Source organism: Diplotaxodon limnothrissa, linkage group LG12 (assembly GCF_057381915.1).
Source record: "Diplotaxodon limnothrissa isolate DT_005_m linkage group LG12, D_limnothrissa_male_GT1.1, whole genome shotgun sequence".
NCBI lineage: Eukaryota > Metazoa > Chordata > Actinopteri > Cichliformes > Cichlidae > Diplotaxodon > Diplotaxodon limnothrissa.
The window spans coordinates 21726512-21753349 of NC_140607.1; the positions used below are offsets into that span (position 1 = coordinate 21726512).

The following is a 26838-nucleotide window of genomic DNA, read 5'->3' on the forward strand; positions in this document are numbered from 1 at the left end:
CACATTCCCATTTCAGTACAGACTTTTAAGACTGCCGGGGCACAGCTGGTGGGCCGTCTGTCTGTCCATCCTTCCGAATTCAACCCCCGACCTCCGCATTTTCCCACTCCCCCTCCTCGTCCATCCTCACAATTTCACCAACGTACTGTTCAGCTGTCTTGAAGGAAGTGAGGTAAAATAGGCTTGAGTGATAGGGCATCCTGTTACGCCAACATGCCATCATCACTTCCTAGCTGAGGAGAACACACACACACAGGAATGCAAGCAAAGCACAGGCTCCAGCAGACAATGGGACTGATACTAAAAGCCTTTCATTTCTCCCCCTTTGCATCTCTGTGGTGGGAAAAACAAGTGCTTTTAAATGAAACACCAGAACTCTGATAAGGTGAGTGACTGTATTTTTCCCCTCTTTAAAAGCACAGATATGGGAGGTGGTCTCATCACTCAGGGACTTAGTCTTAAGAGCAGTGGCTGCATACAAAATGAATTTTCCCTATAGAAATCCTATCCACTGGAAAGAGAGCTTTTATCAAGAAACTGATCACTGACAGCGGATAACCTAACATCTCCTCCTGTAAGGCTCCGCTGCTCAGCCACAAGAGGGCACACCAGCTGTGAGGGACCTCTGAGACAAGGCCGAATACTCCAGCTAAAAGTAGTTGTCCGACAGATGTAACAGAAATCTTAAGAAATCCATACTTTAAAACTTTTTTTTTCTTCAAAAATGAGACAGGCTTTTCAGTTACATGTGTGTGAAATGACAGCACCTGGGAGACTCTCCCTGTCAAAAACAATTTTCCGCCCTCACACCAAAGTCAAAGCACATTTTATCATTTTCCTCGGTTTGGTCGAACCTGAATAGGAATATGTGACAAACACATTCCTCCCTCTGTGGCGCCTCAGGCATGTGTTTTTTTGTTTTGTGTGCAGCTATATTCCCGCTCCGGTAAGTGACTCAAGTCTCATTGTTTGTTGTTTTGTGCATTCTTCACTGCGGCAGCAGAGAAACCTCGGTGGTCACTGCTGCCATGCAACAGAACGTGACACCCGTAAACGGCCCCATGCATAGATGATTTTTGTAAATGGAAGTTGACACCAGACGGTTTACCCGTCAGATATAAGTGAGATGTCAGGACTGCACCAGCACAGCGCTGTGACATTTAATCGTTCTTCTTCCCACTCCAGTAACTCTGCAGTACTCACCCCAGTTCCCATGCTGCTCTGGGACTGCACACCCTCAGGCTCCAAGCCAGAAGTCTTCCCCCTCTCCACGACCACTAACAAACAGGGGCACACAATAGAAATACAGTACAGGAATATTTAGAGCAAAGTAGATACCTTCTCATAATCTCATCTCATGTTAACATTCTGGTCATGTGTGATTTTAAAAGAAGAGGAAACACAGGGGGACACAAGTTAAATTGAAAATGGGTTGCTTTTTTGTGTGCGTGTATCACCCTGTACATACAGCCTCCTACGTGCAGTTCAATGTTCACACGGGCCAGACAGCACTTAGGCATGACAGGAATCCCCTATCTGACCCAGCATCGTAGATCTGCCCTAGTAACTATGGCACTGAGCGCTCACACGTGAACATACTTTATGGCCAAGACAATGATAAGGCCAACTTACTTTTACTTTCACGTTCCACAATGAATAGCTAAGTTCATTTCTTTACCTTTAATTCTAGCACCCTCTTCTGGATGTGCACATGGTGCCTGGATGGCTCTTGAAGTATTGATGTCCAAGTGCTACAATGATGGATGCTGTAGCACATGGAATCAGTGAATGTGCAAGATAACTCTAAGCCAAAAGCGCATGCACGAGACTATGCAAACGGCTTGATTTTTAGGCAGTTTTTCAGCCTAGTTAGTGCCGTTGCCTCACAGCAAGAAGGTCCTGGGTTCAAATCCACCATCTGGCCGAGGTCTTTCTATGTGCATGTGTTTGCATGTTCTCCCTGTCTATTGTTGCACCAAGGCCCAGTATGAGAGAACCAGGGATTATTTCATAACAATGTAATAATTTTCATCTGTAAATGAGCAATAATTAGTCCATCTCTGGAATTTCTTCCTCTCTGCATCCTCATCAAACCAATTTACATCTTTTGCAACAAACCGCAAACATCTGAAGACTTGAAATTCTGACATATTTCCCTCTGGTGCATTTCTCTCTAATTACACTGGTGCAAATTATAGCTTGGTTAAACTGTTTGAGATGCCACCGTGGCATGAAGACTGCAACACCCTAATTTGATTTGTCATTATAAGACAAGATGTTTCTGATTCCGCTCCGTCAGACAAGTGTTACTGGATCCCACTCACCCTGCTGCTGCTCCTCTTGAACTTGCCGAATGGCCGCTCGGATCATTCTCCTCTCCTTGAACTCGCTGGCTGCGTTGAGCTATGAGCAAACACACGCAAAAGCTCAGTGAAACTACAAAGTGATGTGAGACGTTAGCATTACTGATATTACGATACGATATTCACCATTTGCTGAAGCTCGTCGATGTCCCGGATTGATTGCAGTTTCTGTTTCAGCCCATCCAAGTTCTCGTTGGATTCTGACCTGAGAAAGAAACGCAAAGACATTTTAATGGATCTTCAACTAGTCCCCACTCACCATGAAACAAACTAGAAAGCCTAATAGTTTAAAATATCAGACTGTAAAACTTTGGCTCCTCTGACTCTAATCTGAAGCTTCTGCCCATATATTACAGGCAGCTGAAGGTAATTTGAAAGATAAAGGACGGTTTTCTTGGCAGAGAGAAAACCCAGAGGGAACACTCCCAAATCGAGCATGGAAGAAGTGATATTACGACATGACAGATTTGACAGCCAATGACATTCCCCCCCACCCCTAAAAAAAAAGCTGCATTTATTTTCCCTTTTTCAGCCTCATATTCTCCATTTCACTCCTTGCTTTTATGGTGGTTTCTATTACTCACATACTCATTATCCTCGCTTCTCTCCGCTCTTTGGCATTAAAAAGATGCGCAGCAATGCCGGAGTGGAATACTTCACATTCCACCACTGTGAGGCACGGGACAATGGCCTTTCCTCCTACCCCATTTCTATCCCACTTTCAGATGGGTTTCTGTGTCCTGGCATATGAATACGTGCATGCATGTGCAAAAGCATGCTTTCTTTAGCAGCTTCACTGAGGCACCTCCTGTGTTATTGTAACGCAAGTCATTCGAGAGCAGCACTGAATGGAAACAATCAGGGCCCCGTCACCACTCTTATATTAGGATTCGGCGATGGAGGAGGAGAGTGGCGGCTGATTCTGTGCGTCTGCTTCTTATCCAATAATGTCACTTCTTCCCTTTACTCCAGAACAGATGATGGGATTGTGGTGCAGTCTTGAACTTTAATGAAAACCTATAAAATATGTCGCAGATCACGTGGAACTTGGGATTTTTCTCAAATCATCCACACTTTGAGTTCCTGCTTGATTCTTGTTCCTTATTGTCTTTATTTAGCAAACGATTCGACCTTTTTCCCCCCTTTTGTCATCTGAAAGAAACTTGTTTCAATTTTGCTGTAAATTTGTTTGCTTTTCATTTTTAATTCTCTAGTCGGTCATTACTGGAGAGATTTCAAGAGATAATATTTTAATTTTACTCGGGTTTACCAGAATCTGTGCTATGTTTATGGCAACATAAAGTGATTCAAATAAGTAACCCATTAGTCCACGCTGCTTAGCTGGACGACAGGTGCTGGAAAGTCTCTGAAAGGTAAATAATCAAACAGACTGCGATAGCTGATCTACGTTAATGTGACACATGACGGTGTGGGATATTTGAAAGTGAAAGTATTTATTGTAAAACAGCCACACTAGGTGGAAATTTTAGGGATGGGAAACTTTACTGTTGCAGTTTTCTCTCTCCTGTGATTTGCTAACTTGACTTTTCCAGAGCTTTCCCAGTGGAGTTGAAGATTGTTTTTTCAGCATTTCCAGTTCACCTGGCCTAGTAAACTGTCATCAGCACAGACATCTGTGTGTCTGTGTGTGCAGCTTCACCTGTGCTGGTTCTCCTTGTCCTCCTGCTGATTGAGGCGTGTGGGTCGAAATCTCTTGCTAGCCAGAGCTGCCTCCATGTCCTCAATCTCCCTCCTCCTCAGCTCCCGGATGGCTGAACGGATGCAGCGCCTCTCGTCCAGATCCACAGTTCCATCCAGCTGCAGACACCATAATAAAAGACAAACTGTTACGGCGGGGTGCGCCGATGTGAATGGAAACAGGACCCAAAAGCAGATGCTGAAAGGCGGAGTTGCTGGCTGAACAGAAGACGATCCTTTATTTGGATGTTGGCACACGAAAAAAGCATGAAGCTATGAAAACTAAGAAAACTGTGAACACTCAGAAAACTAAAGGACTAAGAAACTCAGTGAAAATGCGATGACAAACTATGAACACTGAGTAAACTATGACGAAACACTATGGGGATGCAAACAGACGACCTGACAATGACATGCAAAAAACAGAAGGCTTAAATACACACATGAGGTGATCAGGGGAAGTGGAGACACACATGGGAACACAGCTGAACTTAACGACAGGACAGAAGGAGTGAAACTGAATACACTGACCGTGAATACAGACTTTCAAAGTAAAACAGGAAACATGGAGATTAAACAAGACACATGAACCGGGGAGACGTAGTACAGGGGAGATGACATAACTGACAGCATGGAATTGACAATATAAGACACGCAGACATAAACACACGAAGGGCAAGGGAGACTTAATACACGGGTAATATGTACAAATGGCTGGACTGCCTTAGTGACCCTAAAACAAAGAATAAACATCAAAATAGGCTAAAACACAAAACACTGGGTCGCACGACCCAGGACCATGACACAAACAGAATAAAGTGCATGAAGGATGGAGGCTGCACAGAGTGGCAAACATTTGGCTTGCAAAGTTTAGTCTTACGTTTGCATATCTGCACATATTCACAAGTAAATACAGCGCAGAGGCTTGCTCACATTTCAGGAAATGGCCACATAGTTACATGAGAGTCTGCAGGTAAAGAGTCACAGACCTGCTGACAGTGTAAGTACAAGGTGGCGAGCAGCACTGAGCGTAACACGTAACAAAAGTAACACATTACTGCGATCACATTTTATTTCACCAGTAATGCAGTAATGTGACGTTATAGTACTAAATTTGGTAATTACATTATAGTTACAATATGTTGTTACTTTTGGTCTCAGTAATTAATCCCAGCTCTCTCTCACACACACACACACACACACACACACACACACACACACACACACACACACACACACACACACACGAGAGACAGCGTATCCAATAAAGTTTGGGACTCAACTCAGCGATTTTTAATTATGCGAGCCTAATTGCGATTAGGTGTGACTGCGATTAGGATAATAAATGGTGTAAATGGTGTTGAGGAATGTGTTGGAAGAGCTAGAGAATTAATTGGAGAGATTTGGGATTTTTTCCATGCATTGCAGATAACTTTGGATGACACCGTTATCATTTGCTCATGCAGGCATGGTTGGCATGTAGGATAAGCTTTTCACGCAACCTTCAGCTGTTTGAAAAAATACAAATCTGGAATCATTGAACTCCAGCTCCAAGTATGTGCGCGTACTCAGTAGTATAATTAGCTTTCCCACCGATCTCATGGCTTGGTCAGACTATAGTTTGTGGTGACAAAGGTCATGGATGTATCCCTGGTAGGGCTGAGAGAGTACTGTGTACTGTGGCTCAGGAAGTGGAGTGGGTTATCTACTAATCAGAAGGTCGTTTGTTCGATCCCTGGCTCCTCTAGTTATTCTAGTTATCCTTTGGCAAAATACTGAACCCTGACTTCAGTGTGTTTTTTTTTCCAACAAGAAAAAAAATGCTTAGATGCTTCAGATGCTCCATTTAGACATTTTGAGAGTTCAAATAGAGTAGAAGTTCCCATCCATGCACTGCTGGCTTACTTTCGAACATGTAGTAAAGAGTTATAGGGTCAGTAGGGTGATGGGCGCTTTAGAGATTTGCGATGACAAGTGATCAGAGTTCACTAATGTGACGAGACAGAGCGCAGGATTAGAAATTGGCCTGGCAACAGCTGGTGCTCAGCACTAAGGATGAGAAGTGTGTTTGTCTCCCCGGGTCAACACACTACTGTGGTGTCTTACCCTGTCTCGCTGAATGGCAGCCAGACTGCAGCGGGACCCAGAAAAGTTGAATGGCCCACTTAAAACACTGAGTGAGCCATTTCATCGCTCTGAGTGGCTGTTACTTAAAAGGCACATCTTTTCCTCGAGCCAAAGAGGACTAATTAAGGTGTTCAAGTGTATATAAAAGCACACCTGCAGACAGAAACACCACTTCAACAAGACAGGCGCCTTCGTGTCAGCAACAGCCGTGAGCGCAGGGTAGAGAGAGCCCTCTCCTGTCAAACGGGAGATAAATCTCTCTTTTTAAAACAAAAAAACCACAACAGCAGGAACCTGTCAACACACGCAGAGAGGAACAGCTCCTCTGGCAGGCTTTTCTTATGAATCTCATGCTCACACACTTTAAGGTTTCCCGCTGCACCGGTTAAAACCTGCAGTGTTGTGACTCAAACCTGTGTGTGCCAACTGCCTTCTTCTGAAGGGAGCTGGATGTGGTTGTTAAGCTAAGCCCCACATGCTGATGGCTTGAAAAAGGGGGTTGATGTAGCCCCACTGCTAGGCCCATGGGAGGAAGAGGAGGAGGAGGCACTTCTCACAAGAGATGAAGAGGTCCAGTGGTTTTTGAGGTTTCACAAAATATGCAGCCCAAGCTACTCCGGCTCACAGGGGCTCTTTCTTTATGCTGCAATTTGTGTAAATTCAATGTGCTGAGCTGACTGAAAAGAAAGGGTAAGAAGAGAAAGTGCTCATAAACAGCTGGAAAGAAAGGATATGAGAAAGCAGGAGATGGATAATAGGTTATAGTAAAGAAATGGAGCGTTAGGATGACAAAGAAAAACGAAGGAGAAACTAGACCTGTGCATGACTAAAAATGGGCAGATGAGAGCTGGGTGGGAAACAGTCAGTCCTCGCAAAGGTCATTCCTCACATTCCTACTGACTCACAAGAGAAAAAGAAGGCAGCGAAATACAGCAATCAGGCACTGGGTTTGTTTCTAGCCCAGCACAGAGAAACTATGACCTGGTGAGACAATGGCTGGTTTCTGATTGTGAAGCAGGAAAATGAGATCACATTCGCTCATCACTGGCCAGTGTGTCCTTCACACGCCCGTGTTACACTAACTCAAACACTCTCCCTCGAGTCATCCCTTACCACACTGCCGGGCTCTGCGCTGAGCGAGTGTCAGGATGTGATGGTACAGCCAGTACTCTTTTCACCAAGTATCAGGGCTAACTAATTTATTTATTCATGATTTAGAGCAGCACAGCTTCAACCCTCAATTCAAAGACAGTAATGTGTGCCTAGCATTCTCTAGCAGGCTCCAATTCAGCTTAAACTTAAAACAAAAATCATGAGAAATGATTAAACAGTGTGGAGAGAATCAGAGCATGTGACTTAAATGGAGGAATTAAAGTCATTAAGAGCAGACTCGAGCACTTCGACTTGACCTGCTCTAAAAACAACTTCAAATAGTAACGTCTAACATGTACAGGGGGTTTAAACGGACCAATCAGCAGACAGATGGCTGCTGGATTGGTTGCAACATTTATTTGTTGAATTCAACTGGCCAGTGCCGCCAAAGACTGTAACCCACTTTCTCCCTTTACATATCTGCACTTCCTCGCACAGGAAAGAAATGAGCGGGCTTAACCCAGACTAATAAAACACACCTTACACCTGGATGCCTGCCAAACAAAACAGAATAACGGTCAAAGAAGCAGAGACGGAAACATGCGCTTGGGTAGTAACAGAGTCCAGTTGGCGCCTCGTGACAGCGGCCTTGACAAAGAGTGAGCTGTGTCATGAGAGCGGAGAAGGGGAAAAATATCCCTTTGGTTACACGCTGACAGCATCTCACACCAGTGACCGTCCCTGCAGGCATTTTTCAAACCAGACCACAAACCTCTGGCTCACCAACTGTCACTGTGGCTCCAAACAGCGACACAGTGACCCAGAAAGAGGCCGTTACACCCAGACAGAAAACGTTGCTCGTGCCTCTAACAAGACGCATGACTCAGAAATCGCACATGACGACGTCGTCACACACGCAGAGTACGTTTTTACAGAAAATGATGCAGTCACTGAGACATCAGCGCCAGATATCAGCACCTTTAATGACTGCAGACAGTCATGCTGCAGTCTGGTCTGCTGTGCTGAAAGACCTTCAAGGAAAATGCCGCCACACCTGTCAGCCTCACCTGACTCAGCCGGTGAGATCCAGGAGGAAGGAGGTGGATATGAGAGGGTGATGAGAGAACAATCCTTGCTGGGAGACAGGTATTAGAGACATTACGCCATGATATTTGTGAGGAAACAAGGAGAGAGGAGGCGAATGACAAAAGAAAGTTGCTTCACAAGGGAGTTGGTAAAAACTTGCACTTGAAGGGTGCTTTGAGTCACTTCCTGCCAAGCAGCAGCTTTCTATGGAGTCAAAACCTCAAACCTCCAAAAGACATCCGACTGAAGCAGCTCAATCAATCACAGCCAATTAGAGAGCTCCTACGGTTTACCAGTAATCCCAACCAGCTGACGACATGCTCCTGAGGACAGGAGCACCCTCTGAAGTCATCTGGTACACATGAGAGACACAGGTTTCAATAGGACTATGTTTCGGGAGGCCAATTTAATTTTAATTTGCCCGATATAGAAACTGCACCAGATGTGGTTAAAAAGGTGGGGATTTAAGGTAGTCACAATATTGGCATCAACTACATCATAAAAACTGCCCTCTGTGGGTCTTGTGCTGTCAAAACAGCTTAGGCTAGGGGAGGTGCTGTCCCACACACTCAGATTTGGTTGGCTCAAGTGGAGGCAACTTTTCTAAAACTTGAAGATGTTACCAGACAGAGTAGCTTGTGACATCTTGTCTAGTGACATCAGTTTTAATATGTAAAACTTTTTAAAAAATTAGCCAAAAAAAAAACAAACCTTTATCTTCTGTTTTTGCTTATACTTATACTTATATATACTTACTTATACTGTTTATTAACTGAGAGTGTTACATTCAAATGCCAAACATATTAGATAGGTTTGTTAGATATGTCAAAATGAACTCCTAGCATAGTCCCACACAAAGACAGGTTACTCTTTGTCCTGCATTTAATGTGCTGGAGTCTTTTCACCGTAGTTGTAGCCTGTCAATCATGGACCCACAAGACCTCCAAGGCGACTTGGCAAAAATCTGTCCACAGACAAATCAAAGCCTGCCAAAGTACTCAAAACTGCCTTTGTAGTAGTTCCCATGACCGCTGGTATTTTCAGGACTACATTTTGACATTGTGAAACATGTGAAAACATGCAGTGCTTAGACAGGATTAATATACAAATGATGTGTCAACCTCTATTCTTTTCCCAGCGTTAGATCATTGTTTGGTAATAACGCAGAGCAGTACACAGCCTCTGAATGTCTGAGCATCTTTAACAAATAGACCACTTATTATATGAAAGCTCTGGCTTTCAGACGTTTTTGTGCACTGGGTTGAATGGTAACACACAGGAGCCTTGATGGGAACATGAAACGTTGCGTGCTGAAAATTTCTTCTTTTTTTTTTAATTTTACATTTTTTAATTTGCCTGTATTTGTCAAAAAATATGATTTCTTCTGCAGCTGTATATACTTAAATATATAAGAGGTTTGCATGTACTTTACAACACTAAACTCAGGTATTACAAGTATAAAAGTTAGCTGTAAAAACTGCATTACTGTTGAACAACGCTGTGAGAAGAGGTTCACAAAAGTTGGGTCAAACGTTGCAGCTTGTTTTGTGAACCACATCATTCACACACACATTCACACACACACACACACACACACACACACACACACACACACACACACACACACACACACACTGCTTGTGTAAATAAGAATATATGAAGCTGAAGGAGAATCTAAAATAATAATAAATAATATATACGGAAAAGCTTGACATGGCATGCAAACGAAAAACCAAATACAGTAAATAAACAAACCAAAGGTTTTATAATTAAAAATTCTCCAAAACCAACATTTTCTTTGATTGACTCATAACAAATTAATAGGGGTCAAATTTAGTGTGAACAATATCACAAAAATGCATTTTCTGAAGAAACTGCAGTGTGAATGCTGATAGCTGAATGTCTTGAGCTCATATGACATATCTGCTGAATTTTAAGTTAAAAAATGTTGAATGAGCTGAAAAATACAGAATTTTTCACCTGAAAACAAAAGTGCAGAACTGTTGAAAGCTGACATTCACACAGAAGAAGTTGAAAAGTAGCTCACAATGTTTTAAAGTGTAAATTAGAAAAAGCTGAGTAATGAGAAAAGAAAATTCAGAGTCAGAAAACATCTGAATGAATATTAAAAGTTCATATTCATTCTGAATGACTGAAATGTGATCCCTCTACTTGGATCCACACAGTTCAAAAAGTTTACAACTCTGAGCTTTGGAAGACACACTGTTGGAAAGAGAATAACGATGGCTACGTTTTGAGGGTAAAATGATGGCTGTAGAGCAAACACTGTGGACACAGCAGCAGTTTTAAGATGAATCTTGGCAGAGTGACAAACAGAGCTCATTAAGCAGGCAGGTGTGAGCCTGGTTGCTATAGCAACTCCAGCCAGTGGCACCAGACACACACAGACAGACATGCGCCCGTCTGCTGCTGGTTTAAATAAACAGAAAAGTGAGCCCAAAACAAATGCTTCCCAAGAGAAAACTACAAGTCGTATTGACAAAATCCTTTTGCTGTGAGCGCCAGCAATGTCCAGTCTACAGAATTCTCAGTTTTCATGCCTGTGGAGTTTATTATATGGACGTGGCTATTAAAATAAACAAGAGCAAACCTGAAATTTTGCAACAGACAAAATTGATCAAAACCTGTGGGACTACATAAAGGATCAGAATTACCAGGGTCTCCCCATAAGAGAATTGAGGCCAATTTTACAAATTATCGAATGAAATGAAATCAAATATCAAATGCTCTGTACCACCTCAGTTCTTTGGGAATAGTGCATGCTGACCTCAAACCTGGAAACATAATAGTTGTGAACCGCCATGAGTCTCCCGTCAAAGTCAAAGTTATTGACTTTGGCCTAGCACGTCCTGTGTCTGTAGTGATTCCTGGTACCTGTGTGCAGACAATTTGGTATGAAGTTATGCCTCATATTCCATATAATGAAGCAATTGACATGTGGTCTCTGGGGCTGGTAGCTGTGGAACTTGCTATGGGGGTGCCCCTACCCTGGGAAAATGGATTACGATGCTTTAAAATTCAGACTGTGGCATGGCCAAAACGACCACAGCAAACAGCGCTGGACATTTAAGGCAGAAGAACAATTTCAGTATGAGACAGGATACCAATCCAACGACACTCGAAATATAACACTGCAGCATCTTGATGACCTCAAACAAGTAATCACAGTTAGAACAGGACCTGAAAGTGATACAGATTTATTGGTCAGCCTGATTAAACGGATGTTGGCCTTGGATGCAAACCAGCGCATCAAACCCTTGGAGGTTCTCAAGCATCCCTTTTTTGACCCTGGCCTGAGAGTTCCCCCTGCATTAAAATGAGAAGCAGAGGGAGACAAAAGTCTCCAGCATTGCTTCTTTGACCCCAGACAAAAGTGACAAAACCACAAGCAGGGGTTGGAAAAAGCAATCAGAAGAAGAAATCAGCAGAAATCCACTGCAAACACTTATCTACAATTCAAACCCAATACTCCTTTAAAACTGATAACAACAGCTTAAGATTTTAACAAAAAAGTAATTAAGTTGCTCCAATATTTATCACTTTGGCTTTTAAAAAAAATAAAATTATTTTCACTCCCCCCACCCCAACCAGTCGCGGCTCACAGGGAATCCTCTGATTGTTGGAGTGGCCAAATACTGTAAGGTAGGGGTCTCAAACTCCAGTCCTCAAGAGCTACTGTGTGTTATAGTAGCTCTCGAGGACTGGAGTTATAGAGACTCCTGCTCTAGGGGAACTAGCAATTCTTGTGAAAATTTAAAAAACATCCTTAAAAACAACAACAATAACAACAACCAGCAAATATGGTCTTGAACGTGGGCACAATTTTGGTGAAAATCCACTAAGTACTCACTGTTTCAAGTTCATACCAATATTCAAAGTGGAGCAGCGGACACCTTACCATGACATCAATCCTTCAATGAGACCCCAAACACCATGTTTACACTGGTAAATTGGATACAAATTAATTAAATAAACCAGCTTTAAGCATCAACTAAGTCTTGTCTGTAATTCTTTAAAAATACAGAGCTACCCTTCAGCTTCCTAGTAGACAAACTGTCATGGTACTGGGTCTGGTGACCCAGGGTTCTTATGTTTTTGAGTTGTGTTAATATTGCAGTGTCAGTCATGTTTTTTTTGTTGTTGTTGTTTTTTTTTTGTCTGTATGGGATTTGTGCTTATGTATAGTTTTTAGTCTTTAGGGTTCTGTCTCAGTTTCTTCCCTGTCTTTCCGTATTTCATGTTCCCTCTCTGTCTCTCCAGTCAGTAATGCTTCTCCATATTTTTCATGCTTCCTGTTTTATCTTGATAGTCCTTGTCCTGCATTCGATGTATTCAATTTTGCTTCCCCTTTGTCATGTTATGTCAGATTAGCCCCCAGCTGTGTTCCCACCTGTTCCCACCTCTCATTATCCTGCCTGTCCTCAGTCTCCCTCTGTTTGAACATTTTCTCTGAAATTAAAATACATTTTCCAAGTGGCAATCCTTCTTGCCCGGATGGACTCTTTTATTTTGTGTTATAGGCTACAGCTTCATAGTGTTCATAGTAAGCAAGTCTCCGTTTCAAGTATGAAGAGAAGACTTCAAGCTGCAGGTTTGAGAGGACGAGTTGCAGCAAGAAAGCCATTGCTAAGACATCAGAAGAAGACAAAGAGGCTTGCCTGGGCCATGAAACACTGCTATTGGACTACTGTAGACTGGAAGAAGGTATTATGGACTGATGAATGATAATTTGAAATCTTTGGTTCGTCACACAGGATCTTTGTACGCCTTCGAGTAGGCAAAATGATAGTTCCACAGTGTGTGGCATCAACTGTTAAACAAGGAGGAGGAAATGTGATAGTCTGGATCCAGGGTCGGTGACTGAGAGTGAGAGACACCCTGAACCCAAACGGCTACCACAGCATTCTGCAGCACCCTCTGGTATGCACCTAGTTGGTGAAGGTTTTATCCTACAGCAAGATAATGACCCAAAACATAAGCCCAGTGTCTGAGACCCCTCAGACCAAGTGACCTTTTGACTCTCAGTGGGTGTGTGCAGGTCTCGTCTCATTTTGCTGTTTTTTTACTGAAAGCTAGGACTTGTACAGTTTTACACAAAGGTCTCAAGTATGTGGTTGTGCATCCATGTGCATGAATATAAAGGAGAGGTAGGGGGTACTGTGTTTTTGTGCATGAACAGAGCCCTAGAGTAATAATTTCCAGAGTAGACTGAGGTTTGAGTGCAGCCAGGCAGCTGATTGGATCAGTCCTGTGTCAAGTCCACAAGTGAGTGTGGCCTTATAAGGAAACACGGGATGCTTCTTTAAGCAAAAGCTGAAATAGATTAGCAGCTGCCACCGAGGAAGCTGGGCTGCTACTGACAAACAAACAAACAAACAAACAAACAAAAAAAAACAGAGAAGTGAGGGTGAGTAAAGCTCAGAGTAATTTTAATTACCATATAATGCCCTTGTTGGTTTTCTTCAGGGCAAAACTCCAAGATTTAATGATTGATCAAGTGGATCAATTACCTCACAATGCCTGCATACAGTAGGTCTCCACACACACAGACAAAGATAGGTGGAAATATAATCAGGATAGCAACAGAAAGCCCTGCAAGGCAGAGGACACCTGGTTCTGGAGAGGAGGCAGTTTCAGTTGCCTTTCAGCTGAAAACCAAACTCAAGGTTAGAAGTCATTGTGTTACAGAGCACTCTGAGCCTCCATTGTCTGTGATGAAGAAAAAGAAGGAGCATCTATGAAATATACAGGTAAGTGAGGGAGAGATAACTGTGCATGTGCCAACGTGCTTGCAGCAAGTGCAGTTGCACGTGTAGGAAAGCTTAAAATGATTTCAATAGACAGACCTGGGAAAACACTGTCCCCCTTTACACTAGAATCAGAATCAGAATCAGAATACTTTATTGATCCCTGGGGGAAATTATTTTTTGTTACAGTGCTCCATTTTAAACCAACATTAAGACAAGACAGACAATACGCTAACTAAGAATAGTACAATATATACATATATATACATACATACATACATAAGTCACTTATAAATAAATATTTGGAAAAGAAACATGTGTAGTTGTAGCAGCAAACAGTGTGTTAAGTGGATGCGTTGTACAGGGAGATGGCCACAGGCAGGAATGATTTCCTGTGTCGTTCAGTGGTGCTTTTCGGTAATCTCAGTCTCTCACTGAACGAGCTCCTGTGACTGACCAACATGTCATGGAGTGGGTGGGAGGTGTTATCCAACATTGTCTTTATCTTGGACAGCATCCGCCTCTCCGACACCACCTTGAGGGAGTCCAGCTCCATCCCCACAACATTGCTGGCCTTACGGATCAGTTTATTAAGTCTGTTGGCATCTGCGACCCTCAGCCTGCTCCCCCAGCATGCAACAGCATAGAGGATCGCACTGGCCACCACAGACTCATAGAAAATCCTCAGCATTTTCTGGCAGATGTTGAAGGACCTCAGTCGCCTCAAAAAATAGAGACGACTCTGGCCCTTCCTGTAAAGTGCTGTGGTGTTTTTAGCCCAGTCCAGTTTATTGTCAATGTGTACTCCAAGGTATTTATAGTCCTCCACAATGTCAACACTGACCCCCTGGATTGAAACAGGGGTCAAGTGTTTCCTGGTCTTCCTGAAGTCCACGATCAGTTCCTTGGTCTTTGCCACGTTGAGCTGCAGATGATTCTGCTCACACCACGTGACAAAGGAGTCGACCACAGCCCGGTACTCTGTCTCATCATCCCTGCTGATAGAGGTAGCAGCCACAAAGAACAGACACATAGAGGAATGCGCGGGGGCCACGAGGGTGGGGTGGGGGGGGTGGTATAGTAATCAACAATGCCCTATAGGGCCGTAATGATGCACTGAAGACAGATCTGGACTCGAATGTGCTGTATTCATTTAGTCTCACATTAGTGCAAACAACTCCACACACTGAAGGATTAATCAGCGCATGCTTCATTGTGCACACATGGTCGGCACTCTGATCTAAACTGCAAAATAATTACTGTTCGGCTGTGTGCAGGACCTCAAAGTTATTTCAGATCTTTGCTGCACTGCTGCGTCTCAGCACACTAAAAATCAGCTCTGCTGTGTAATTCTCTTTGGTCTCGTTCAGCCACTCCTGTGAAAGTGCTTGCCTCCAGACCCGCTGGTCAGGTCGCAGTGAGGTATCCAGGTCGAGCAGGAAAACTGTGACCCACATTTGGGAGCCACTCTCGTAACAGGGTTTATGCCTCACTGTTCCTTAGTACTTTCATTTCTGATACTGAATCTTATCTGTAGGAGCTGGTTCTTGAAGCTGAAATTGTAGTTTAAAAAACCCCCCAAAACACCTTATTTGCTTTTAAAAAAAACATTTGTATATTCCCATCCAGGAGGAACGAGCCTTTCAAAAATCCCACTGCATCCTACACTACAGTTGCACTGTCCTGTGAGAAGACTTTGAAAGTGTATGATGAATCTTCTCTAAATATGCTACATCGCTGGTCAAACCGAAGCCCTGCGTGACCGACTCATTTAGTTTAATGATGGAGGGCCAGAAGGCAGAAGTGGTGTCCCACAGGAAGAAAAAGAGAGGGATAAATGAAGCAATTTGGGATGCTGCAGAGCACAAACTGTTTGTTATAAAAGATCCCAGAGAGGCAGCAATAAAAATCCTGCGTATAACAATGATACAGAGACAGACTGAGAGAGGCAAACAAAATTTAACAGATCAGCAGTGTACATCTCAAGAATGCCACGACATTAACAAGGCCGAGCTGGAAAGCAAAACATAAACATCCGCCTGATGAGTTCTAGGGACTCAGGAAATGCCTCTTTCCTCAGGAAGTTAATATAGAAAAAAAAACTAACAAAGAAAAACAGTGTTTTTAAATTTCTTCAATTGCTCATTTAAAAAGCATTATCCAGCGCCATACAATCATCCTTTTTTATTAACTCTCTATGTGACTTAATAAAAAACTTTTTTTCTCCCTCCTGCTGAAAGCAGATCCTTATATGTTCCATTTTCCTCTATAAACAGAGCAACAGCTTAGTATTTAAATGGGAGCAAAATCTGTGTCGACTCCCTCCAGCAGTACAGCTGAGAATCAGAGCTTGGGAAGTAGCATTAGATGGCATCTTAATGGCATCTCAATGAGAGTTAATTTTCTCTTCCCCCTGAGAGAACAACAGATTTCTCATCACATCGAAAAAACTGTATGTTTCATCCACATCTGCTGAGTATTTTTTGTCTAAAAACTGGACAAAGAGAAGACTTTGGAACCCAAAAATCTCCAGACACTAAATTCATAAAGCTCAAGGGAAGGTTGCTGTCCATCTCAGAGACGACTCTGACAGCAGACAGGGACAAGGAGGGGAAGAAAGAAAGCACACGTTCAATGTCTTATTCAGACCTTTTCCATTTGGCTGACTGATGATCCGGACAGAGATCAGTCGCACAAACTGCCTCTGCTGGATCACTTACCAAACAGAGGAAAAGACCAGAGCAGCTGTGACAGCAGCAGCAGTCTCATATCTGACAGTTACAAAACTCGGTGCACCGCCTGCTTGACAGCTACACAATATACTGAGTCTAAACTTCACAGGCGGAGTCTCCTCAGTCGTTCTGAATATCTCCTGGCTGACTGCATCAGAAGTACTGGAAGTAGGAATTCTTCTGACAAGCTGCAGACTGCAAGTTTCTAAGAGTGAAGCGCCATTAGTTTGAGTCAAACCAGACACAGCAACACAACCCACATTGTGCTCAATTTATTTTCAACAATAAACAGAAACTAATTTAGGGAAAAAATATTTTTTTAAACATACACAAAAATAAAGCAACACTACACTACATTGATGTTCCCTTCCTGACACAGTCGTGAAGGGTTCTGCATCTTCTCCTGAGAACAAACTGCTGATATTTTGTTTGCTGGGTGAATGTATAAACAGATAAAACAGAGATGTCAAACTCATTTTACATCGCGCACAACATACAGCCCGCTTTGATCCGGTGAAAATACCCTTTCTGTCAGTGTAAAGTAGCTCCACTGCACATTTAATCCCGGAGATCTCAATGCAAGAAAAAGAAGAGCAACATCAACACTACATGTTCCAGTTTTTCTACATGATAAAGTCAGTGTGACTCAATGCGAGCGTAAATCGTAAGAAATAAATATATAAAATGACTGAAAATTCTGGTAGCTCAATGCCCAGATTGTCCTGTAATTATACAGTGCAAAGATTTGTTAACTCACAGAAAATGTCCTCTTGTACTTATTTATGTATTTTACTGTGGACACTAAAAAAATAGATATTTCTGTAGTAGATATTGAAAACTGGAATTCTCCTGTCATTTTATTTACCTCTTTATCTATTACTTTATTACTGTAGTTAGAATGGCTGTGGAGAGATATTTATCATTAGGACAAGCTGTAAAATTTATAAAAGCAATTAAAAGTCCAAAAGTGTCCTCCTTCACATTTTCCAAAGATGTTCAGTGAGCTGGACTGGTTTCTCTGCCAGGCCGATTCTGGGCCGCGGACCTTGTGTTTGACACACCTTCACTAAAATATGGAGCCACTGATTTGCTGATTTAGTTTACCTACCCACAAAGGACTGGGAAAAAGTGCACACTTATTTAATCCCACTTCTACTCTATAAGTCACCAAATAGTCTCCATCAAGCTTGTTTGATATAGACCATGTGTGTCAAATATAAGGCCCAGGGGCTGCAATCAGCCCAGGAAAGACTGCAATCTGGTCCACTTGACAGCTTAGGAAAATGTAAAAAATATTACGGGATAAATTTTGGACTTTACAGTGTTTCCTATGGATAAAGACCTCCCCCACGAGCATTATTACTACACCGTAGTAATAAAGTAAACAATCAAATGACAGAAAAGTTCCTGTTTCTACTATATATTATAAACATTTGTTTTTTTTAACAGTGTTTCCACAGTAAAATAAAACAAAAAAGTATTTTCTGTGACTCAACAAAAACTGTTTTTAAAATAATTACAGGACAGACTGAGCAATGAGCTACCAGAACTTGTTTTGTCATTTTACACATTTATTTCTTACTGAAAGTCATCAGATATCTTTGTTTTATTACAACAACATTTCTTTATCATGTGAAGGAACTGAGATGTACTGTAGAAATGGCACTTCTTGCTCTTATACTAAGACATCTCAATGCAGGATTCAATGTATAGTTAAACTTTGTGAGCTTCACTTAAGATCAAAGTGGGCTGTATGTAGCCCATCAGTTTGACATCCCTGATATAAAGAGTAACGTTTTGTGATAAATGAAATGCACTCAACCCATTTGTTTTGGTGGATAAACACTTTAAAAGTCTACCTGTCATTTTCTTTTAAATAACCCATTTTTTCACTCTGTCTTGCAGAGTACGGGGTTTGATAGTCGTTAAAGTGAAACTCCTGAAATTTAAGCTTGCTGTTGGGCTCCAAAGGCCACGGTGACAATTAGTTTAACTTTGTATCGCAAAATATTTAGTAAAGTTTCCAAACACCGCCTCATGAGAACTATATAACTCACAGACAAGGAGTCTAAGCAGTAACAATTTATGTACAAGCTAATACACAATCTTATAATAATGTAATCACATTACTACACTGTTGAGCGCTGTTTGTTCAGCGTACTGCCACATTATTCTCTAATGGCATTACAAAAAAAGACTGCTAAAAATAAAATACTGCTTCAGATTTTAAAGGCCGTTCGTCCTTCTGGAGAACCCACCTTTTCAAAAACATAACAATAGTAAATATACGCTTAAAGAAGAAAAACTGACACACTGAACTCAGTTTCAACTTTGCCTTCTAAACACAAACACTTAAATACATTCTGAGCTGCGCTAAACAGTGTTACGTTCACTCTGAATGATTGTCCCACAATAACAAACTACTGAGGGGTCAAAGACCAGATGATCTCAAAGTTCATGGTTTTTCTTTTCTCATCTGTTCAGAGCTAAAATCGTAGAGCACTATTTATAGCAGAACAAAAGTTTCCAAACATGCAGCTTCTTATCTCAGCTGAGCACGGCCATTTATTTGGATATTTGCTTCAAAGACTGAAGCCAGGAACTAAATGGTTCACTATAATAGGCTGTCACTGCAGCAGTGCAGATAGCTCATCCTGCGTCAGAGGGAGCGCTGCCCTGAATATTAAACTGCTCCAGTCTTCATCACCACCTCCCTTTAATCCTTCGGAAAATGGAGCACAAACACACATACACATCTGCATAGGTCAAAGGCAGCCAAGTTCACAAACCCTAAAGCTCGAGATGTAGGAGATACTTCAGGTTAAGTTTTCTTGTCTTTACAGGTGTTTGTGGTGGGATGCAGGTGTGCATTCGGAGGGAGATGTAATGTATGCAACAGGACACTTCACTCAATTTTCCAAAAAAGGTATGAAGGAATGAAAATGGTTTTCAGGATTGTTGAGGCGACAGCAATACCTGATCATTTCAGCTTCAATTTGATTTATATCACTTTAAAAAGGTGCCACTACTGTACTGTTCTGTCACACACCGGCTGTTACAGCCGTGGATGATTTTTGAATAATGTAGGTCAGTGTATTTACAAGTAATCCCGGCCAGTTGAAAGCTCAGACGTGAAACGGTTCTTAATGCTCAGGCATGTTTTACTGCTCTTGGCTCTGTGTGGTGCTAAAGAAAGAGGAGATTGATGATGATGAACACAGCAGCCGCAACCCACCTGCTGTTCAAATCTTCTGTTTGCAAGTGGGCAACCAATCAGAAGACAGCTAAAACAACTTGTTTCAGACTGCGGCCACACTAAGGCCACGTTTTAAATGAAATCTCTTTGCGTGTGTCTGTATGCGATTTAGTCCGCAAGGAGTTGAGCAACAAAACTTGGCACAAAGTTTAGACTCCTGGATGCGCTTATCTATATCAGATATTATAAGGCTGTCACGTTGCCAAGCAACCACTTACCAAATGACCTTTTTTTTTAAGGTTTTACACACTTACAACACCTTAAAAGCATTGCATAGTTTGAATTTTCATCACATTTATACCCACACAGTTGAGTTATTTATCATACCACGACCCCTATTCCATTACTACTTACTCAGATTGACTGGGCACGGTTTTAAGGGTGTTCCATTAGGTCAGGGGTGTCGAACTCCAGGCCTCGAGGGCCGGTGTCCTGCAGGTTTTAGATAACACCCTGGGCCATCACAGCTGATTTACAACTCTAGGCCTTGGAGGCCTAGAGTTCGACACCTGTGCATTAGGTCATAGCACCTGGTACCAGGTGCTATGTGGTACCAGTACCTGCTTGGCCGGGTGACGTCGTCAGACTGCATGCCACCAATTGGCTGGTCAGTAGAGTCACTCGATGAGTCATGAGATCATCTCATTCACGAAAATCAAACCTGCCATTTCTGGAAACGGTTACAAAAAAGCAAAAAACAAAAAAACCCAAAACGCAGTGTTCTCCGTCTCAGCAGACCGAGCAGCAGGTATTCTTGCTTCTACGTCAAGCTTTGTTGTAGAGTTTGTTACGTCGCAGGACGCTCGAACGCGTTGCGGTCCAAGTAGGTAGTAATGGAAAAGAGGCCTAATGTGATTAAATATTTGAGTTTGCCAACAGCACCAAACGCTCCAGTTAATACTGTAAGCATGGCCATCTATTGGTATAAGAAAATGAAGGATTATTTTGAACTGTGTATCAGATATTAACTCTAATTCACTTAAAATTTTCCAGCTCTTACATTTTATAGTTGGTACAAGCATAACCAGTCCCCTTGACTGAAATTTCATGGAAACAATTTTTTTTTTCTAATTTTAGCTTGGAGTGTATAAAAACACACAGCCTGCATATCTATGAAACTGTCCCAGACAAGAGTTATGTAATATAGTGCAACTCCTGCAATTTATATCTTCCTAATGACAAGGCTGACATTTTGGACCCCCGTCTCTGGGGGTTAAGCAAAATCTGCACACTATACCAAGATCCTTCAAAACAAGTCCATTCTTCCTCTCAGACTGTAACCGTTGAGCCCCTGTCAACTCACAAAGGGTCCACAGAGCCATAAAATAAAGGCCCAGGGGTCCCATATATCAACGAGGCTGGACCACAGAGCAAAATCGGCTATTTTAAACATGTGTGAATGCCTCTCGCTCACCAGGGAGAAAGGGACAGTCACACAGCTGGCAAGACAGGTTATAAATCATTATGCGAGACATCCAGCCCGTGTGAAACCAGCCCAGCAGGCGCCGCAGGCAGAAAAGTCTCCAAGCGGTCAAATCAATTCATAAATAATAAAACGTCTGAGTTGTACATTAACTGCAATGTGATTTTTATGCAAATACTGATTTCAGGTCTGTTACAGTGCAGCCAGAGAACCAACAGACACTTTCACGACAGAGCAGGATGACGCAAGATTGCCACATCAACAGACACCTGCAGACCCAACCCGTCCTGCAGGTTTAATCCACAAGAAAACTGTTACCGCACAGCACATTGATGGGAATAACAGCAGATAACCATCACCCTCAGAGCTTGAAACCATCAGATAAAGTCTGCTATTAAGTAACAGCGGTTGGAGTGGTTTGGAAGGAAAGGGGTTTTCTCTGAGTGGCCTCAGCAGCTTTTGTGTTTTTGTGGCCACACAAGCACCATTCAGACAGATGACCCGCTGCAAACACTCCCCCTCCCCACCTCAACTCTTCTCCTGAGGAAACCAGGACACCAACCGATTATTCCTGTGGACATTTAAATAATTGTGGTAGCTGAGAGAAGAAGACAACTGCTTTCCCTTGTTGCCATGGAGGGGATTAAATGAGCAGTATAAAAGGCTGGCCGGGCTTTCAATACAAGTGTAGAGACGGGATTAGTGGCGTTAGAGAGGCCGCCGTATGACCTTCTGACTGCTTAGTTCATTAGGTACAACACAGGCCTGGAACTTGTGTTCGTTATCCAACTGTTTAATAGCAGCTCCTCCACCCGGATTTACGATGAGCTTAATTAAAGCCCAGCCATCTCCAAACGCCCGTGTCCTGAATAAAGGCAGATTCACAGAGAGCATAAACCCCACACAATGAGGTGTTATGTTTCATAAAAAACTTAAAACACAAAAAAGGCTCCATTCACAGCTGTCATGCCGCGTTTAAATTACACCGCAACCTCATGTGAACTTCTCCTCCAGGTTTGTTTCGTTTGAATCTGAGTTCACCACGGAAAACCCTGACACTCGAGTCACCACAAACATCATCAGTGAAAATGTGGGATCTCTGTGACCTACAGGCTGCTGGTCACGTCTGAGGGAGGAAAACTGAGCGGAAAGACGCTCAGCCGAAAGAGCCCCATTCGCTCCAGCTCAGTAAAGGCTTGACTAATGGGCGTCAGGATAAGAACACAAGTTTTTTTTTAATTCTCCTGCTGATGCTGCTGCTCCTCTCTGGACAGCATTTTCTCACAGGCCACACAGCAAGAGGCAGACAAGCACCCTTAAAACCAATGAGCTGGGGTCTCATGGGACCATAATTTGGTGAAAAATGTGTCTGAAATTAAATATTCCCAAACGAAATCTCCCAATACAGTCTTTGAAACCTTCCCAGCTAAATTTGTGGCTTTCCTCCCTCGCACTCAGTTCATCTTCCTGCTCCGTCTTCGTATAAATAAACTCATAAAGCCCCTGATCAAAGCAGCCAGTGCCACCGCTTCAAAGTAAATCACTGTGCTGAAGGATAAATATTATTTCCTGCATGTTCTCCTGTGCTCCCACCAGTGTAACGTCACTCATGGTGAGAGCGATTTATGGGAAAACAGGGACTGTGTCTGTCGGCAAGATGATTCCAGACTCTAATGGATTTGGTTTAAGGAACAGCACGCAGGTCAGCTAAACATCGCATTCATACCCTGACTCGCTTCAAAAGCAAACAGCTCTTTTCTTGTCAGGTTAAACGATCTTTAAAAACAGCAATCAAGGGTTTTTTCTTCCCCTTCTTCTTTTCCATCTTAAAGTGCACATTCTTCTGAAATCAGCCAGTGAGGGTAATGACAGAAAAGCAAAGCCACACAGAGTTGCAGCTGAGAGATGCAAACTTGAAGGCTTTAAGTCATTACAAATTTTAAAAAACTAAGGAATGAATCTGTTGCATGTATGACTGTTGCGTATGTGTCTGTGATTCAGACAAACTCATGCCTAAACAAGGGCAGCTGACTCATACTTCCTCGTAGGCATGTCTGCAGGTGTTACTTTCCCCTCCTCCATAATTAATTACAACCTTCCTGATAAGAACTAATAAATGTTTCTAGACTTCCTGGTGAATAATACATTCCTCCTGTCAGTACTGACTGATGCTCCTGTGACGTAATGCCTCATGAATAACTTTATTAATCATGAACTACTTTGAATATTCCGCATCAGACATTTTTAGATATTAACTTTTTTAAACAGCTACTTTAAACAGCTACTGACAGCTGTTTGCTTTGATTATACACAAAACTACTCATTTATTAAAGATTAAAATACCCTTTAATATCCTGCCACCAGTAGCAAACCCTCATAATTTTTGTACTGCCGTTGTGTTTGGGATATACTGGAGATGAATTACTCCCACTGTAGTGGTAAGCACTGGGAGTAGATGGCCCTGTATGCGTGCAGACCACCTGTCTGGACACTCTTACCTGTGAGGTATCAAAAGGCGAGACAAATACTGAATATATCAACAGCACTGGGCTCAATCACCGGTGATCAGACAGACATTTACCTGGATTAAAAGCACACATTTCATTTAAAGACATTTTCCCCCAGAACAAAGGAATCACTTAGCCCCCTAACACACTTATATCCCACAGTGCTCAGCATTAGTATTCCCATTCATCTACTCACCAAAGCTCGGAGAGAGGGCTCATCCAACGCTGAATAGCTTTCCATGGACATTTCTGAGTGTCCTGTCGAGCTCAGGTGAGACGAGGTCTGGATAGGGATAGGTGTCCCGATCAACAACAACAACGTCTGTACCCACCTGCACGGCACGTAGGCTGTTGTTATCGTCTTTTTAAAAATTATCCGCACTGTCTATAACTTTCTACTCAGCACAGCAGAAACTTTTTTTTACTTCTGACAACAGAAATAAACCCTCGTCCTGCTACAAGAGCATACCTCGGTCGTCTTCGTCCGTTTCTCGAGTCACAATGAAAGTACACACAGTCCGAAGTACTCACGAGGAGACGTTGGGAGCTTTTTGAACCGAGGATTCCCTCGGAAAGGTGTAACCCCGCCCCTCGCTGGATCTGGCCTCTCCCGGCGCTCATTCAAAGCGCGCCGCTGTGTGGGGAGACGTAAAATAGCCTCCAGGTATATATGGCACTCAAATCTTTAAGACTCTCATTAAAATCCTACCTTTTTATAATATTAATGAAACCTCCCTAAAATAATACTAATAATTATACATGCCTGTTACCAATAATTATAATAATAATTACATCTATTTATAGTCTGTAATTACCTGTTTATACAGTAAATAAGGGAATAGTTTATATGATAGTACTTATCTAATAAATGTAGATTTTTAAGTTTTATTGTTGATAACAGGGCAGTAGAGCAGACCGGAAAGGTGGGACAGAGACCAGGGAGGGAATGACACACAGGAAATAGCCCAGAGTTGAACTAGAGCCAGGCCCCTGCAGTAACCTTTCAGCAGATGGACATCCACTCACCCCACTAAGCTAAACTGACGCCCAAAGTGTGCCTTCACTACTGCCTTCATTCAAGATTTTGTGCAAATGTTCCAGAGAGATTTTGGTTTATGTTGACACTGATAGCATCACACAACTCCACCACATCCCAAAGGTGCTCTGTTGGATTGAGATCTGGTGATTGTGGAGGTCATTTGAGTACAGTGAAGTCATTATGTTCAAGAAATCAGTTTGAGACTATTTGGCCGTTGTGACATCAGCCATCAGAGTAAGGTTACACTGTGGTTATGGACATAGTCAGCAATGACAGTCGGACTGTTTGACACTATGGAGCCCAAAGTGTGCCAAATAAATGTATCCTACACTATTGCACCATCAGCAGCCTGAACCACTGATAGGCATTCATGCTTTCATGTTGTTCACACCAAATTCTGATCCTACCATCTGAATGAAATCAAGACTCAGACCAGGCAGCATTTCTCCAATCATCTATTCATGAGGTTTTGCAAATTGTTTCCTGTTCTTAGCTGACAGAAGTGATAACCAGTGTGGTCTTCTGCTGCTGTAGCCTATCTGCATCATGGTCCCTCATGTTGTCCATTTAGAGATGCTTTTCTGCATACTTTGGTTGTAACGATTGGTTATTTGAGTTACTTTTTTGAAGCAGTCTGGCCTTTTTCCTCTGGCCATTGACATCAACAAAACATTTTCACTCACAGAACTGCCACTCACAGGATATTTTCTGTTTTGGGACAGTTCTCTGTAAACCCCAGAGATGGTAGTGTGGGAAAATCCCAGATCAGCAGTTTGTGAAAAACTCAGAGCAGCCCATCTGGCACCAACAACCAAGCTACGTTCACAGTCACATAGATTACCTTTCTTCCTCATTGTGATGCTCAGTTTGAATTTCAGCAGGTCATCTCAAGCATGCCTACGTGCCTAAATACACTCAGTTTAACACAGAAAGCAAAGCAATTTACTCAAACTTAAAGTAAAATAATTAATAAATAAATAATCAGAGATTCTGGATTTCTGATTTTCATGCACTTTAACCCAAAAATCATCCAAATTAAAACAAAATAAGTCTTGACATACAGGTATTTAACTTTACATTTAATGAATATATAATATATTAAAATTTAACATTTTAAATATTATTAAAATAAAAACATTTATACTGTATTCTTACTGTTAGAGACACTAGTATTTCACTTCCCTAGCCACGCTGTTGGCGGTAGAAAAGAAATGAGCAGTGGATTAAGTGAAGAACATGAGCAGATATTTTAGTCTTTCTGCCACTTTGTTACAACCAGGTTTATTCATGTGATGTATATGGAAAAGAAAATACAAACACCAGTCACAAAACTATCAAAGTGCGCCTTAAAACTTTTAATAACTACACAAGACAAAGAGCATCAAGACAGCTGTTCTTAAACAGCACGTCAGCCTAAAATCCAACAAAAACAACACACAAGGTGATTTCGCTCATGAGCTGCTGTCTACTTGGGCATTTTGATCACAAAGGCAAAATGTGCAGATCTCATTATATGAGCAGGCCCTATGTTACACACAAAATACATCCTATCTATCCTAACTACTTAGAGGAGAAACATACAAAACTTTTAACACTACTTCATAAAATATTAGAAAACATCTTATAACACCACAAATATAATTCTATAAGCTTTCTATATGAATTCTATATGATCCGAGATATGATGGTATTTAAATACAAATGAAAACATTACTGAGTAGTTACAAACAAATTATTAAAGACAAAA

The 26838-nt window shown here is 42.1% G+C and overlaps 1 protein-coding gene across 1 annotated transcript in view; it reads right to left on the bottom strand.

Moving 5' to 3' along the window:
- smtnb (smoothelin b) overlaps nucleotides 1-24554 on the bottom strand; it is a 49673-nt gene extending 25119 nt beyond the window's left edge. The window contains exons 1-5 of the mRNA XM_085368294.1: nucleotides 24249-24554; nucleotides 4024-4181; nucleotides 2490-2568; nucleotides 2325-2403; nucleotides 1204-1277 (exon numbers count right to left, since the gene is read on the bottom strand). Coding sequence (XP_085224420.1) covers nucleotides 1204-1277; nucleotides 2325-2403; nucleotides 2490-2568; nucleotides 4024-4181; nucleotides 24249-24299 — 441 coding nt within the window. The 5' untranslated portion in view covers nucleotides 24300-24554. The remainder of the gene's footprint in view (nucleotides 1-1203; nucleotides 1278-2324; nucleotides 2404-2489; nucleotides 2569-4023; nucleotides 4182-24248) is intronic.
- Between the last annotated feature and the right edge of the window lie 2284 nt (nucleotides 24555-26838).